General features: G+C 42.1%; 1 protein-coding gene across 1 annotated transcript in view; it reads right to left on the bottom strand.

Moving 5' to 3' along the window:
* MACROH2A1 (macroH2A.1 histone) overlaps positions 1-14,823 on the bottom strand; it is a 92,303-nt gene extending 77,480 nt beyond the window's left edge. The window contains 2 exon segments of the mRNA XM_075601131.1: positions 619-820; positions 14,667-14,823. Of these exon segments, the coding sequence (XP_075457246.1) occupies positions 619-790 (172 nt within the window). The 5' untranslated portion in view covers positions 791-820; positions 14,667-14,823.
* Positions 14,824-17,834: the final 3,011 nt, after the last annotated feature.

Here is a 17,834-nt window from a genome sequence, read left to right as displayed (position 1 = left end):
CTTTCCTATTGTCTGATTTTGTTTATTGCACTTCTCTGTAATGTTTTATTTGTGTCTGCGCCACTTAACACCTTTGAATTTGTATATATTCTTGGTAAATTGTGTCATGTACATTTACAGTATATATCAATGTATTGTTGTAAAATATCTTTAGAATAAAAAAAATTGAAGCCCAAGGAAGTTTTATTATTTAACCATATAAAAAATAACGTTCATCTTACAAATTAGCTGTAGTTTTGTCTGAAACTACCCTAAAAATAAAATGTTTGCAATAACAAGCAATAGCAAATATTACTACACAATCTCAATATTCTAATGCTTTTTTTTACTTCGAAAACAGAGTCCCAAAAAATGTTGTAGACATCCATTAATTACAGTATATTATGCCCATTCAGAGCCTCTTTAAATCTACAAACATTAATTCCCCAGAAAGCACCACTTATTTCTTGATTATTTCTGTAAATGTTAAGGTAGTATTATTAAGTAGGACACACCTTTACATGAAATTACAAGTCTGTCTACTGGATAAGAATACATTATATTTTCTCCCTGAGAAGACATTTAAGGGGGCTGTAGGTGTATAGAATAAATGCTCTATACAGTATTAATAATGCTCACCAGTCAGATATTCCAGCACAGCAGCCATGTACACAGGTGCCCCAACCCCAATTCTGTATTTAGGATGTCCTCTTTTAATGTAACGTAGCATCCTCCCTACTGGGAATATGACTCCAGCCTTCGCGGAGCGCGAAGTTTTCGTGGTCTTCTTTTTCCCACCTCTGCTCGACATCTTGGTTGTGTCTGATCAGTAAATTCCACACTGCAATAAAATGGAAACATGGACCACATGGTCAAAAACAATTATTATCACTGTCACTTATTTCAAAACCACTCTCAAATTCAGCAGATCAGCACAATGGAAGATGAAAGACAGTAAAACATCAGTATAAGTCAATAGCAGCCAGTACTATAGGCCAGGGGTGCGCAAATTTTCTCGTCTGCGCACCCGTTTGCTCTCCCCCCCTGCTCGCGCCCCATCCCTCCCTTACCTTGTCTCCAACATTTCAGACGTCGTGACATCATGTGACATCGCATTTCCAACTTGACGCCATGTGACCCCGTGGCGTCATTTCAGCAGAAGCCACCAGAGAGAAAGTAAGGTAACTTACAGAGGCCTTGCACGCGCCCCACCAGCATTTCATTAAAATGCTTTGGGGAAGAGCGCAGCGACTATGTAAGCATTGCGACCCCCCCCCCCCCGAAAATGTTTCGCCTCTTGTGCATCCCTGCTATAGACAACCACACACTACAGTAGTTACTTCAGAATGATAGACGGTTCTACTATTTTGGCCACCGGTGGAGATACTGGAGATAGGAATCAATATGTACATAATTTCACATTAATCATTTTGTCAAAAGTAGAAACCCGATAGTGGAATTTTGCAATAAAGTAGGTAATTGGAGTAAAAAAAAACACAAAGCAAAGTTAGCTTATAAAATGTTTTACCTTTCAAGCAGCTATCCTGCTTTCCTTTTCCCCCCTTTAAATAGATTTGAAGCACTGGCTCTCCGGGGACCCCCTGCTTCCGGAGATACTTGCCTCCATAGGGGGTGCTGGTAGCAACTTCAGCAGGACTGTGTGTGGGGAACATACTGTAATGGCGGCTTAAATGTTCCGTGTGACATAGGATGACCAGATTTTAAAAGTTCAAAACTGGGAAACATTAAAAAATTATTTGTACAACAAATTGTATCACTAAAAAATAAATATAATAGTATTTGTATATGGTCCTGGATGTTTGGCCGTGCGACCAATCCACGCCTGCAACCAGCACTCACCGCAGGACACGTCGCCGCACAATATTTGGCCGCGAGCCCAGAGCCATCTTTAAATGTTCCACTTGTCACCACTCCCCGCTGCTTATGTTGCATGGCGGCCACTGCTCATGTGAATGTGCCGGAGTATCAACGCTTTGAGTGCTGCGATCCCTCCGCTCCTACACGCTATATTTAAATGTCCCCCGGATACGAGTGGGGGGATCGCAGCACTTGGAGTGGCGGCCGTCCAGCACCTTCACATGAGCGGCGGCAGCCACGCAACATGAACGGTGGTGAGTGGTGACAAGTGGGACATTTAAACTCGGCGCCAGGCTCGTGACCAAATATCAACTGGCGACGTGCCCGGCGGTGAGTGCATGTGCTCGCGGCCAAACATCCCGCTAAGTTTGTCTAATAATCCCCATTTACAGTATGCTGTATTATTCATTCTCCTACCTCCTTCTCTCTCTTTCTCTCTTTCTCTCCCCTGACATTCTCTCCCTTCTTTCTCCTGCTATTCTCTCTCCCTTTTCTCCCTCTCTCCCCCCCCACCCCCCTCCCGTTGCCATTCTCTCTTCCTCCACCCGCCCCCTGCCCCGGGGTGGCTGGTGGATTTTTACGTGGGGGGCAAGTGAATTCTATCATCCTTGATATTAGGTGGCCACTGGCCCCCATATACACATCTCTGTCACTGCATGCTTCTCTCATATCACAGTAGCTCCGTTCTTGGTTGTGTCTGATCTGTAAGCCCAGAAATGTGTGTGTTTTAAACTAATTGTCGGAACACCGGGACAATTGCACCAATTCCGGGACTGTCCCTGTTAAACCTGTGCTTCTGGTCACCCTAAATTAACAGCCGTGACGTCATCCCTTGCAGCTTCCTATTGGCTCGCGTGACCAGACCTTAAAACCTCCCAAGCTGCTACCAGTGCCCACAATAGAGGTATATATCTCAGGTGGACAGGGGGTCCCTGGAGCTGAAATTAATGTGGTTCAGCTTCAGAGACCCCCTGCTTCCCAGCTATTAAAAAAAACATGTTCCTCTTTAAACCAATAGCGTATAATTAGGGGAGCCCATCACTTAGACAAGGAAACTTCAAAAAGCATTCTGTTCTGTTTTCGGAAGATTTTATGCTACAGTATATGTATGCCGTATAAACACAATGAGAATTATTTACATTACTAGGCCTGTAGTATAAATGCAGGTCCGCAAATATAAAGTTATTAGTACTTCTTATTCTCTAATGCAATCAAACCACATCTAGCCCACATCAGAGTACACTATCACAGAATAGCAGAATCAATAGCTCACTGAAGTGTGCAGTCCCTGTAGAGTAAACTAACAGTAGTGGATAAGTCTGAACAGATAGCAGGATTAAAAAAAAACAGACAAGTAATTTATTCATCAAATTTGAAAGTAACATTTTTTTCTTTGCAGTTACAAAACAGACTTTGAAAAGGCTAAAAGAAGTGTGATTATCAATCAGTGATAACAACATCGGAGCTATGGCTGAACATCTCAATGTCTGGGGGCAAGTTAGAAAAAGAGTCAATCAGAAGTGATAGGGCAGAAAAAAAGGTAATACAATCCAGCCTAATTTCCAGGTTACATGTTTATAAATATGGTTAGGAAGAACAACAACCAACTAGTTTTAATCTCTGAAACATATCACTGGCATTAGGTTAACTTGGACTTTCTATTTTGTGAGACACTGTGTGAACATCTACTGACCCATGTTATTCACAACCAATTACTTCAACATCACAAAGGGATAGAAAGAAAGGGAAAGTACCTACAGAGAAGTAAACTCTCGGGTATTATATAAAACTGTACTTTTATTGAATGCAAAAGTATCCTTCATTCTTCATAGGGGGGGATGACAAGGATGAGGAGATAGACTGACCGAGGAGCCTAACGGAGGGGCTGAGGAGTGGAGAGGGGGGGTGTCTAACAGAGATGATGAGGAGTGGGGGGAGGGAAGCAGCTGAGTAGGGTGGGGAGGGGGGAGCTCCAACTGGGCGTCTGAGCCTGAGGAGTGGAGGTCTGACCAAGCGGCTGTTGAGCAGGGGGCAGAGGAGGTGGGTTCAGACGGGTTGGTGCAGGCCGGGGGCGGTTGGGGCATGGCCTGGGCTGTTAAGGACCTGGGGCAGTGGAAAAACTGGGCCCCATAGCCAGCTGGGGCATAGATGCTGCCCGCGGGAGGGATGGCAGCTAGCGACTGGCGGTATACATGGGGAGTGAGCGGCTAGCAGGACTGTTGATGGCCTAAAGGGAGCAAGAAGAATTCGGGGTTTCAGGCCCACTACCTTATATCTGCTGCCCCCAACACTACTGTAGTGCCCATGGTTATTCTAACACAAACCAGTGGCAATCGCCAAAAGCCCCAGGTACACTGAGGTACATGCTGGATACATGCCTTAAACTAGACCCAGCATTTCTGCATTGATTAATGGCCCATCAGATTAACAGCGGGGGTTCAGGGCAGCCCCATTCAAACTGAATGGGACTGCCAGGGACCCCTGCTGTGTTAATCCTATGGGTCATTAGTCAATGCAGAAATGCCTTAAATTTGCCTTAAACTAGCCAGGTTACACCCAGCACATACCCAGAATGTAACCGGGCTAGTTTAAGGCAAGCTTTAGAATACTTGTGGTCTCGTCTGTACTTCCTCATGTTCTTCACGTGGCACTCAATAATGTTGATTCACTGGCTTTGCATCTAATCCCATGCTGTGCTTAAAAGCTGTGTTAACAGCGAGCATTATCTTATAAGGGTTCCATGTAAAAATGGATTATATTTTTTAGAACAATATTTATGGAATTTATTATATTAAGGGAACCAAGTTATCTCACTTATTGTCATACTGCATATTGCTAGTTACTGTATAACCATGTATTAATGACAATTAAAAATAGCAATAATGAAATAAGGGCTAGATGCAAACGATAAAAAGATTTAATGGGCACAGATGCAAATACAAAAAGGTAAAAACCGCAAACGCATTTCATGCTGTAAGAAGCGCTTTATCAAAAAGTTGACAATTGAATCTGAGAATTTTTGAATTACGTTCAGTGTATTTCTAAACAAAAGCAAAATACAATATAAATATTTCATTTGTGGTTAGTCTTCTGTCAACTTAAATATAGTATTGTGGTCTTTTATTGTTCAGGTTCCTCATTACAGATTGTACTAGTGTATGATAATATGCTAATATTAACATACTACAGTACTATAGTTCTTAAATATTTTATTGTTTTTGCCTTTCACACCAACATTATACTGCAATTATTAAATGGCAATAATAATTTGCGGGTTGCAATGCCCTATACTAAAGTGACCTGTGGATAAGTGACAGAGTTAATCCTGGAGTTGAACTATGTTGGAAAGGAGGATAGCTATCAACTACTCAAGAAGACGCAACACTCTTCTATCAACATTCCAGTGCACTAACACTCATACATTGTTTATTTTTCACATCTTACTCTTATCCTAACATTATTCACAGTCCCTCACACACGTCTCAACACTCTACTAATACTATTATCACTGACATGCCTCCTCTACTATTTATATTTGCCCTAACCTCATTTCTTTCCAAAAATTCACTTTTCTTTCTTCCAGTCCCATTATTTCTTTAACACCGTTCATATATCTCCATCTCTCCTTCCTTCTCCACTTCTCCGTTCACAGGAACTCTTTTCTTACCTGTGCCCTCTGACACTACTCATCAATACACCCTGCACTAAAACACACCCCTATAAATCCTCCTCACACATTCTATTTCTTTCCAAGCTTCTCCTCCTTGTTTCTGGGGATATCTCTCCCAATTTTGGCCCCTGCCTGATTTTTACATGCTCTCATCCTTGCCTCCCACATCTAACTTATCATCCTCGTGGTGTAAAAACCTCTGACCTCATACCCATCCCGTCACCCTCTCTCCCCTATCCCATTCTCCTGTGCCCTCTGGAATGCACGCTTCTTTCTAACAAATTCATCTCTGTGCATGACTTATTTTTCTCTCACTCTCTCCTGCTTTTGGCTACAGACGAGACTTGGCTCACTCAGTCTGACTCTGAAAGGTGCTTTCTCTTATGGTGGCCTTTCATTCTTCTACACTCGGTGCCCTGATGGCAGGGCTACTCCTCTCCTCAATCTGCCACTACTGATACCTTCCTATATTTGCCTCCTTCTTATCATTCCTTTGAGGCTCACACTGTCCAGCTTTTTCTTCCTCTCCTTCTCCACATGGTGGTCGCCCTCCTAGTTTCTCTGTAAGTTCACCCTACTTGCCACTTAGATTGTAAGCTCTTCGGGACAGGGACTCCTTTTCCTAATAGAGAAAGGGGGAGGGGGGACCAAGATGACTGACGCTCCGGTAAAGAAGGTTGTCAGGAACTCACCAGGTAAGATATAAAAACTTCTTTAATGACCTACATAAAAATGAACAAGGAAAGGAACAGGACTCCTCCTCCCACGCGTTTCACACCCACTATGGCGCTTTGTCACTCCTTTTCCTAATGTTACTTTTATGTCTGAAGCGCTTATTCCCATTATGTGTTATATTATTATGTCTCGTGTATTACTCCTATGAAGCACGATATAAATAAAGACATATATAATAATAATAATAATAAATGCATGAGAAAATTTTCATTTACACAAGGGGAAACTGTTTAGCAAGGTATATCTAATGTATGAATGGTCTACTTATTCTCTATTTTCATCCTCTTTGTTCCTTAAATGAACATTAAAATATTTGTCTTTTTACTTCTATGGCTTTTATTTTATGAATCTGGCAAAAGTAGTGCAATTCTGGGGCAAAAATAATTCTCCAGATGTACCAATAAAAAACATTATACAGTATTGGTCTGATTTTCCCTTTGATACGCTGTATGGTGCACTTTTTATGCCCAAAAATTCCACCACATTTCCCTTGATACATACTGTAGACCTATATAATTAAACATTTCAGACATTCAAAGTTTAACCCTTTTGCTCTCTACAATGCATTGATGAACGATGGGAAAGGTTAACAAATGGACACGTGTATACAGGTGTAAAAATCGTGTGAACGTTAAAAGCTTACTTTTTCCATGTGTGCCATGAAACACAAATACATCACGTTGGACTAAATATGAGGTTAATTACATTGTTAATCTGACTGCAAGAAATTGTTAAATTACACTTGCTGAAGTACTTCTGAAACAAGATGACTCCAAATGTTTGGGCAAATAAATGGAGAAAATCCCTTTTGTGCTTATGCTACTTTCCTATCCATGAACAGATTTCGATATTTAGTTTGATAAGAGGAATCGTTCCAAAACACTGCTATTTAGTGCAGATTTCTTATACAGTACCATCATTATTTCGTTGTCAAACTGAGAACTAATGGAGAAGAGCTAGTTGATAAGAATTATTACTGAAGCAAGGAAAGTAAGTAGGATGGTTTGTAGGATGGAGGGGTAACAGCACAACTCCTGCACTCTGGCCTCTATTTACCTAAAGATGAAAAATACAGTTTATAATGGATCTGCAATCATGTGAATGTCCGTGTAAAGAGTTCTCATAATAAACAGAGCTAGTCTTGCCTGTGCAACTGTTAATAATAATGATCAGACGGGAGTTCCAGATAAATAGATGGGTATGGGTGGTAGAGAGAGGTATCCAGGGTATAAAGGAAATGTGTCTAAGAAACTCAGGCTGTTCATCTGTGAACCCTCATCCTCCAGTCTAACTTTTTAAAACTCATGATCATTCTTTGCTCGGAACATCTCCTGATGGACTTTTATCACTCAACCCTCTCTCTCTTCTCATCTATACATACTGCATGTTTGCCGCTTTTTGGCTCTCTTCATGTTGTAGATCACTTCTTCACTATATTAGTTGATAGACTCTTCATACTGCAGCAGAAGGCTTTGGGTCATATAATTACTACCTGGTCACTTACTTAAAACTCTATATCACTGATAATGTTGGGCCTGGCGGAACTTGAACCTGCAACCTCTGCTCAGGGCAGCAGCTCTGACAGCGAGTCAGATCGACACCTGGACAGTTCCATGGTCTCAGTGTGCCTTTGAGACCCTGTTACTACTGCTGCTGCATCACTGAATCAGTCCGCACTGACACATGCCATCGCTGCCTACTTAAGGCCAGCCATTTCCTCCTGTCCTTTGAAGGATCAACGTATTTGTTTGGCTGCTGTGACTGGTTGTTTCCTGCTACCAGAAACCTGCCTGCTTTGACCCGTGTCTGTCTGACCACCAGTGGTGTAGCTATAGCCTGGGCAAAGGCCGGGGACCCATGCTCTTTGGAGGCCCACTCTCTCGCATAGTTGACTCTGACTGCACATGCGCAATTAACCCCTGCCAACTGTGCATGTGCAATCGGCACTTCGGCACCTGCCGGCTGCTCTTGCACATGCGAGATCAGTGTTTGCAAGCAACTCATGTGAATGCGCAACCGGCAAGCTCCGATTTCGCATGCTCCAAGAGCAGCCAGCAAACACTGATCGTGCATGCACAGGTGGCAAGTGCCGATCTCGCATGTGCACGAGCAGCCGGTAAGTGCCGATTGTGCATGCACAGTCGGCAAGTGCCGATCACGCATGTGCAGGACCAGCTGGTAAAATTTTGTCCAGGGGCCCGCGCATGTCAACCTATGCCATCGCTGACCACTCTACCTTCCTGTTGCTTGCCTTGACCCGTGCCTGCCTGACTCTGCACCCTGCTGATACTGCTGATCGTGTACTACCATGTCTGTCTGTCTAGCTTCAGCAACTAGAATCTACGTCACTACATAGAGCCCACAGCGACGGGCCTAAAATAAAGCTATAGATAGGTTTAGAATGCATTGTACTTTTCACATTACATATGTACCCAGAATCAAGAGCATAGCAGAAAAAATTCAACTATCCCATTAGAAAACAAGGTTAACATAGCCTCCAACAAATCATATCAAGCTACAGTAAGCCTAAATCATTCAAAAGGTTCGCCATCACTTTTATAGATACTTCTTCAAACAGAAGAAGCATCCTAGTATTTTCCGCAATAAATGTAATACAGGTAAATCAAATTCACAAATTCAGAAGACAATGATGACACTATATGAAATAATTATTACTTCAAAGTCTTTCATGTTACTAAGTAGAGCTGACATATTTACAACGTGATTTAACAAATTTGTTGAAAGCAAATTTATTGGCATACAGATGTAGAATGACTCAATGTCCCAGGTTATCATGGCTACATCTGTAGTTAATCTTTGTGCTGAGATGGTCTACAGTACGATCAACTGTACTGTATTTGTTGCCTTTTTAAAGGAGTATTTAAAATATATTATACAATGTAACACAACAAACATTGAACAGCTAAAATGATTGTTTCAAAAGATAAGCAAACAAATAAGATATTTGCCAATCATACGAACAGATGCTTAAGAATTGGTCTGTCACTTGAGACTGAGATTGCCCCTCCCCCCTGCCGCTATAGCTTTTAACACAATACAAAACTGTATCCCTGATTATAGGCTAAAGCTGTTAAATTCCGGGCATTATTGAAGTCCTTGCTCCCTGATTGGTTACAATTCCGGACATTATTCATTCAGTAATGGCCCAGAATTTTTGGCACCCTGCCATGTTTTTCAGCCAATCAGCTTTCCGTTCTTATCCGCACAGAGTGAAAGCAGCTCTCAGATAGGGGAGGTGATTGGACAGGAGGCACGAGCAAGGCACTGAGTCCTCCCCCACTCTGCCTGCAGCTAGCACCACATAGGAGCTTCATCTTGGGCCTTCAACTCTTCCAGCCAGGGCATCATTGGCCAGTAATGCCCTGTTCTTCAGGGATTATTGTTTAAGTATAGACTTAGTTTCTTATTCTGGTGAGATTCCTACTTTAAAAGAAGCATAGAACAAAATGTCTGCTTAGCAGCATTCATAATAATAATAATAATTAAAAAACTAAATCTACATTTTTAAATAGCCATTTATATTACTGTAGCAATCCCACTTGGGAGAATTTTTTCTTTATTTTTTACATAATTGGAACCATTGGAGTCCTACGGAGCTAAACCGTGCTATTTTCTTTCATATGCCGATGACGGTGTTCATTCCTGGGGAAACACTATGGCCACCAAATATAACATGACCCTCCCCTCAATAGGAAGCCACAGTCGAAACAGGCAGCCATGTTGATATCTCCTTCAGGGAGCACTGGCGCCTAAAACCGTAAGTATCTCGGGAACAAAGGAATCCCCACAGTTGAAAATAACAAGGTTCAGCTCCAAAGACCCCCAGGCTCCAATGATGTAAAAAAATACTGAACATTCTGGCTGGATAACCTGTAAATTATTATTATCGGCAAGGTGGAGGAGTAATTGAATTGTGCAGCATAAATACTAATATGCTTTAGCATTACAGCATAAGGGGAGTTAAAAGACCAAGATAATGACCAAAAGTAAAATGGGAGGGTGAAATCTGAAAATTTGTTTGCGCATCGTGGAGAAGAAAAGCTTGCAACCGCAGTACCTGGAAGATCCTTGGGGAGGCTTTCATTCTAAAATGGATTGACAAAGGCTAAAGATGATGATGTGATGTACTATATTTATGCAATCATCATCATGAGTATAGATAAAGTTATGGAAGATAACGGTATATAGTGAGCCAGCATGTACGTTTGCCACTGAGCAGCCCCATCCACCCTCTGCGGATCCACCGGGTGCTGATATATTTGAGTTTTATGTGTAGCCACGAGGTCACCAATAGAAAGTCGCAAGGTTATCGCCCAACGATACTGCAGCTTTATATTAGACACTGGACTGATGTGGACCTCGGCGGCCATATTGTGTACACCTTGCAAATTTTGCCCAGTGGGGGAAAGTAGTTCTATCTCGGGAACTAGGAGATTGTCTCCGAGAGACCCACAGTTCATGTTGTATGGGGGAAAAAACTCTCCAAGCCTTCAACCCCAAAATAAAAGGGGACAGCACAGATTGCTGCTTAATGTGCTCAAAGGCTGTCTTCTTGTTGCTTGGAAAGTTTTACACCCCACTCATCTTAATGTAGCCTATGTATGTTGGTATATCATGATTTACAGTATATAGTGCCCACAGTGTACTGAGCGTTTTGCAAAAGAGATCTTAAACGTACCCTTTACTTGAATGGGGTCATCCTTTACAGGAAGACAGCTTCCCAGCATATTCATAAAGGGCCATAATGTTTTATTTGGAACTACATGTAGTGAGTGACTCATACACAACTTCTCTAATGTGCAGCAATTTTAAGTTTGCAGTGATCAATGATACAGCTTACAGAAAATACCAATGGTTAACATTTTTAACCCCTTTGCTGCCAGACGGTCTGCAAGGGACAGAGATATATGACGAGCAATCTGTTGCAGGACCATGGCAGCAAACAAATAGTTCACATAATCTTTTTTTCCCCGCAACCCACCCCCTGAACCTTCACAAAAATTACTAACGGGTCTTACAATCATGTATGTGAACGTGGAAAAATATTCACCCGGCGCTCTAAGTGTGTAAAATAAAAAACTTGTGGAATACAGCGAATATTATTAAAATACAGTGTGGAAATAACCAGTGAAACAACATGATTATAATGTAAAATGCAACCAGTTGCCACGAAACCTCCCTCTAGGATTCTTAAAGTGGCAGTTGCAGAAATACAGGGAGCGCAGGTAACCGGAAAAATATAAAAACAAATATAGTGCAATATCGTCTGATATAAGTGAAAAAGTGAATCAGCTCTCGCGGAATGCACGCTCACAATATGAAAGGACTCACCAGGCATCAAATCTCATGAGGGCTTTTAACCAATGTAGCTTTCACCCCAAAATATGAGGCTCCAATGTAACAGTGTATAGGATGCAGTGTGAAGATCCCATACAAAAAAAGAGAGAACAGCAGGATAGTGCAGATGGTAATGTATTAAAAGCAAGTAAATATAAGCCAAATACACACACATTTTTAAACCATAGAGGTAAAAAAAAGTCTCCCGGTCAGTGGGTATCGGCGGATATCTCCGACGCTCGTGTCAGGGAACTGGTGCGCTAACAGCTCCCATAGGCTGCGGACATGGTCGGGCAGACTGCACTGTCCCGTGCGGACGCCCCGCGATGAGCCCTGTCATCCTCAATGAGGATGTCTTTAGAAGGGGCTTCCGCGAGCGTCTGCAGGCGTGCTGAAGCGCGCTGAATTACAGCAGGCACCTCAAAATGTTTACGAACGCGCTGGGGCGTTGAAGAGCCAATCAGAGTGAAGACGTTGACGTTGGCGCCATGACGCTGACATTGGCGCCGTGACGTTGACGGCGCGCGAGCCATTGGCGCCGTAACCTCATTGCCACGCCTCCGAAGCGCGCACGCTGCCTCGCCTGCAAAGCCATGAAATCTCTCCGGCTTGAGCAAGCGGGCCTCAGCGTCAGTGCGGAGGAGCGCGGATAGCTGTACCATGTTCGCAGCCTTAGACATGCGAGTCTCTCTCTTTGGTTAAAAGCCCTTATGAGATTTGATGCCTGGTGACTCCTTCCATATTGTGAGCGTGCATTCCGCGAGAGCTGATTCACTTTTTTCACTTATATCAGACGATATTGCACAATATTTTTTATATTTTTTTTCGGTTACCTGCGCTCCCCGTATTTCTGCAACAATCAGGTATGTGATAAGGATAAAAAGTGAGAACTAAAATGAATCTCTAAATAAAAATGTAGACGGGCTAACTTGAATTATACTTTTATTGTAATTACAATCTTGTTGCTTATACAGGCATACCCCGGTTTAAGGACACTCACTTTAAGTACACTCGCGAGTAAGTACATATCGCCCAATAGGCAAACGGCAGCTCGCGCATGCGCCTATCAGCACGTCCTGAACAGCAATACCGGCTCCCTACATGTACGGAAGCTGTGTGCAAGCAGGGAGACTATAGAGCCTGTTACACATGCGTTATTTACATCAGTTATGCACGTATATAACAATTGCAGTACAGTACTGTACATCCATCGATAAGTGGGAAAAGGTAGTGCTTCACTATAAGTACATTTTCGCTTTACATACATGCTCCGGTCCCATTGCGTACGTTAATGCGGGGTATGCCTGTATAGAAATCCTCCTACACTACAGTATGTCATTTTACTTAAAAATGCAGACCTCAGGTGTCAAAGCTACTGTATAATCACAGGTTACATTTGTGCACTTCTAGGAATAAAAAGGGAGGAAACTCAGATGCAAAATCCACTTCCAAAATACCTGTTGCTAAGTTACAATCACACACACACACACACACACACAGAAAAAGAAAAACAGCACAAAATATCATAGTGTAGTATTCTTAAAATATATTGTTAATACAAATCAGCAGGCAAGTATTGCACGTAGATCAGGGAAAAAATATGAGAGCAAGACATGTTAGGGGCATGTTACCACAAACAGCAACTTCCACCGGTCATCCGATCCCGTGGGCAGAGCAGTGTCCAGGATCCTGATATACGTGCAATACTTACCTTCTGATTTGCATTAACAATATATTTTAATAATACTACACTATGAGATTGTGCGTTGTTTTTCTTTGTATACCAGTGTTTTTGTTTACTGAGCCCCTATGCAAGCAGCAGCAGTCTCTCCATCAGATTACACAGGTTATATTCAATCCTGCTGTTTTTCACTTGATCACATTGGTTGATTTTATTTCTTTAAATTACTCACAGATTATATATCAGTATCCTATTTCACACTATATATATATTATCACTTGCAAGTTTTTATATACTGGATGTTTTTTGGTATATTATTCACTATATTTAATATTTTCATCACATTTGTATCACATTACTATCTGGTGCCCGGATTATTTTTTCACTTTTTGTCACACACACACACACACACACAAACCTGCCTATTTTTTTTGCCACAACAATGCAACATGATGCCCTTAAATCAATGTGCACGTTTGTGATGACATTAAGCCGTGGCGTTCACCATCATCGGATTTGTTTTAAGGGAAAGATCTGGCTTTAACAAAATAGGTCACTAATTAGCGAGACGTGCACAATCTGTTCTATTATTAAATGTGCAAGGTTTTCATTTATTTGCAAAGATGCACATTGTTTTCAACCTTTTTTCATTTGCCAATAGGCCCACAGTAACATATTGCAGTGCAATGAGTTTTTTGCCCACCTTGGCAGGAAAGGGAATAAAACTGTCATCCATTACCGAAATGAAATATTCTGATTTCTTCTTTATTAAGTCGAAAGCATCGATGTGTTTAGTGATTCACAGAGCATTAAATTACAACCATTTTGTTTCATAAATTAATATAATGGTAATAATAGCAAATGGTTCTCCTTGGAGAATAACAATTACTGAACATCTTCATCCAAACCATTAAATGCAGCAAAAGCTCCCACTTGCATGCACAATAAAGCAGTTTAAGAGATGCAGATTATATGTAGATGAAAGCAGCAAGTATTAAAGTTGTGCAAAGGAATAAGCAAAGAGTGAAATCCAAAAGGCATTTTGTAAATACAAAAGTACATGACAAGACCATTTTTTACTATGATCTGAACATATATAAATATATACATGCACATATATACACACACACACACACGCATTCAAAGTATATGAAATAAATAACTGCATGCAGACAGATGGCAGGGTATTATAATACCTTGCTGTGATCTCTAATCTCATGATTACCAGTTTCCCATAAAACAGTGAGATAATTCAAGGTGTCTCAAATGAAGGAATACCTTCAAATGAAATGGGGTTTTTTTTTTGCAATAACCCATGAATAGTTGTCTAAATCTACTAAGAAAATATGCATGTCAATTACTTACAGCACAGCTCACAACAGCAATATGTCTACTGTCTCTTATCTCAAGCCTTCTATGAACTGGAAAGACTATGCTATGTCTGTACAATCCCACAATCCACTGCGGGGGAAGCGTCACATCCCATCTCATACTGTACACTGGCTGTCAGCTGAGGCAGCAGCAATAGAAATGTTGCATTACAAGACCTCAGGCTTTACCTCCCAGCTCTGGTGCTGGGGATGTAAGGCATATCGCTATTGGCCGTGACTAATTCTCCCTTATTGACAACATACATAGTTCTCTTCTATTGGGCAGAAATATTTCCCTGCCTTGTTTGTCTTCTGTCCCTGACATCTTGGTGAGTTAATTGTGTACTGTATAGTCAACAGCAGCCACAGGGAAACTGTTCGTATGTAAACAGCTGCAACAAACTGAAACACAAAATCCTTAGCCTACTTATACAAATATGTCAGTGGTAGCAGTGTAATCTATCAATAGGGTAACATGGCTAGAACTGACATAATCTAAAACCCCTGCGTTGCTTCTTATTTACTATGCAACTATCATAACATTGCCAGCTCTCAGTGATTTGGAGTCAACCTCACTGATTTTTAGCATCAGAGTCTGACAGCTTCAGTAGATTCTCACTGATACACATCAGTAATTTTACATTTTTTTATTAACGTACACGGTACCTTTACCATTTTTTTATCATGAATGCTCAAATCTCATTGATTTTAATACTAAAAAGTTGACAGCTCCGCATAGGTAGATATTCTGTCGAAAGTGTATGATACCACAGATGTAGCCAGCGTTATTGGAACACGTGGAACGCTCACGCGAGTGAAATAAAGCAAGGGACGCAACCCCCTCTGGTCGACTAATTGAAAACAATGTTTACTTCACCCGCTGGTGCGTTGTGTATGCCCTGCTGCAGCACTCCACGGGTTGCAATATCGGTTTTTTGTTTTTTTAATTACCTTTAGTTAAAATTAAATACATTGTAGCAATTACCAATAATAAAAGGAGCTTAACAAATAGTCATACATTTCCAGGAAAATAAAATCTTCTGCTTCTTATTCCTTTTTCACTGAACAGTACAGTAACTGATTATAATTTTAACCGGTGCCGAACAAACGTATAATTGCTCTTTTTTAATATTATTATTATTAATAAAGGTATTAATTTTTAAAATCGTATGCCTCACTACTTTTACAGCATAATTATTGCTTAAATGTTCTGAAAGCTGCAGTTCAGTCAAAATCCTGCATGTGTGGTTTTTTTAATAAATCAGTTCTGTACTGTGAGAAAATACTTGTAGCATTTTCTTTTTTTTAAAAAACAACTTTGAAAGACAATTTTTTATGTATTCTAATGTAACGAGCATTTTTGTTTCTATAGCAACCCTTTAGCAAGGCACAACCCCTTCCTTTAATGTAACAGGCTCTGGCACACCCCTTTGTGAGTCCTGCCCCCTCCACAGCCGTGCACGTGCATGAGCATGGAGCACAAATGTATCAGTCATTTCCTGGTCACATGATCTTCCCCCAGAAATGACAGAGCAGCAGCAGAAAAGGAGTAGCTCAGAATTAATTAATTAAACCTTATTCCATTGCACGTGTGTAGTTAATGTTAAATATTAACAACTCATTTAAAATCAAATCTGTATATATAATACTGTAAACAATATGTATATTTAATTTTGTGTGTATGTGAATGTGTACAATTCAATGTGTTATTAAAATTAATAATGGCTTGTTCTTGTATAGCGCTGCTAGTTTTACATAGCACTTTACAGAGACATTTTGCAGGCACAGGACCCTGCAGAGCTTAGGTGTGTATGTATGTGTTTGTATGATATAGATATATATGCACACGCAAGCATATACATGCGCACGCGACACATACACGTGCACACGCACACATATACATAAACACACGTATACATGCGCACACGCACACATACACACATACATGCGCTCACTCACACATACATGCACACACGCACACACATGCACACATATACACGCACACAAACATGCGCATACGCACACATAAACATGCACACACGTATACATGCGCGCACATAAACATGGCAAACGCACATATATACACACACAAACATGCACACACGTATACATGCGTACAAGCACACATATACATGCGCACACGCACACATACATGCGCACACGCACACAAACATGCACACATATACATGCACACACGTATACATAAACATGCGCACACGCACACGCACACATAAACATGCGCACACGCACACATAAACATGCGCACACGCACACACAAACATGCGCACACGCACACACGCACACATATACACTGTGTGTGCGCATGTTTATGTGCGTATATATTTATGGTATTGCTTGACCTGAGCCAGAGGAAAACCCTTGAAAGCTTGTCCCATGACACAAATTGTTGGTCCAAATAAAAAAAAGGTATCAATAAATACTGAAGAACTCTATATATATATATATATATATCTTATTATATATTTGTGAAAGCACTGTATGCCTGTCTGCATCTTCCTGTGTCGCTAGGGGAAATCTCATTGGCCCCTTGGGCCGCCCGCCCCCACACCTCTCATTGGCCTGAGGCGGAGTGACCACACACGCACACTCGCACACTCGCACACTCACACTCACACTGTTGCTTGGCCTCACTCTCCCCCGTCAGTTGGACCGCAGCTCACCTTCCCCTCCTCTCCCGGTGCCCCTCCTCTCCCGGTGCCCCTCACTCTCTCCCCCCTCCCCACCTCACCCAAATCCCCACGCTCCGCAACATCCCCAGCCGCACCATCACCCTCACCGTGCGCCGCTCCCGGAGAGGGGAAGCGCCGCCCTCCTGCTCAGCAGCAAACTCCAGGCTCCTCCCCCTCGCTCACAACGAGGAACGGAGGGGAAGCGCGGCGCGGCCCGGGCCTCCTGCACTCCCGGTCACGTGCGCCGGCTCCCGGACGGAGGGGAAGCGCGGCGCGGGCCTCCTCACGTGCACCGGCTCCCAGACGGAGGGTAAGCGTGGCGCGGGCCTCCTGCCACTCTTGCCCCCCCCCGCCAGCTTCCCGAACTCACCTCCTGCCCCAGCCAGATGCCACGGGGTCAAGGTAAGTCACCCAGTCTCCCACACACCCACCCAGTCACCCACACACCCACCCAGTCACTTTCACCCAGTCAC

This window comes from Ascaphus truei, chromosome 5, assembly GCF_040206685.1.
Source record: "Ascaphus truei isolate aAscTru1 chromosome 5, aAscTru1.hap1, whole genome shotgun sequence".
Lineage (NCBI taxonomy): Eukaryota > Metazoa > Chordata > Amphibia > Anura > Ascaphidae > Ascaphus > Ascaphus truei.
This window is presented reverse-complemented; position numbering and strand designations above follow the sequence as displayed.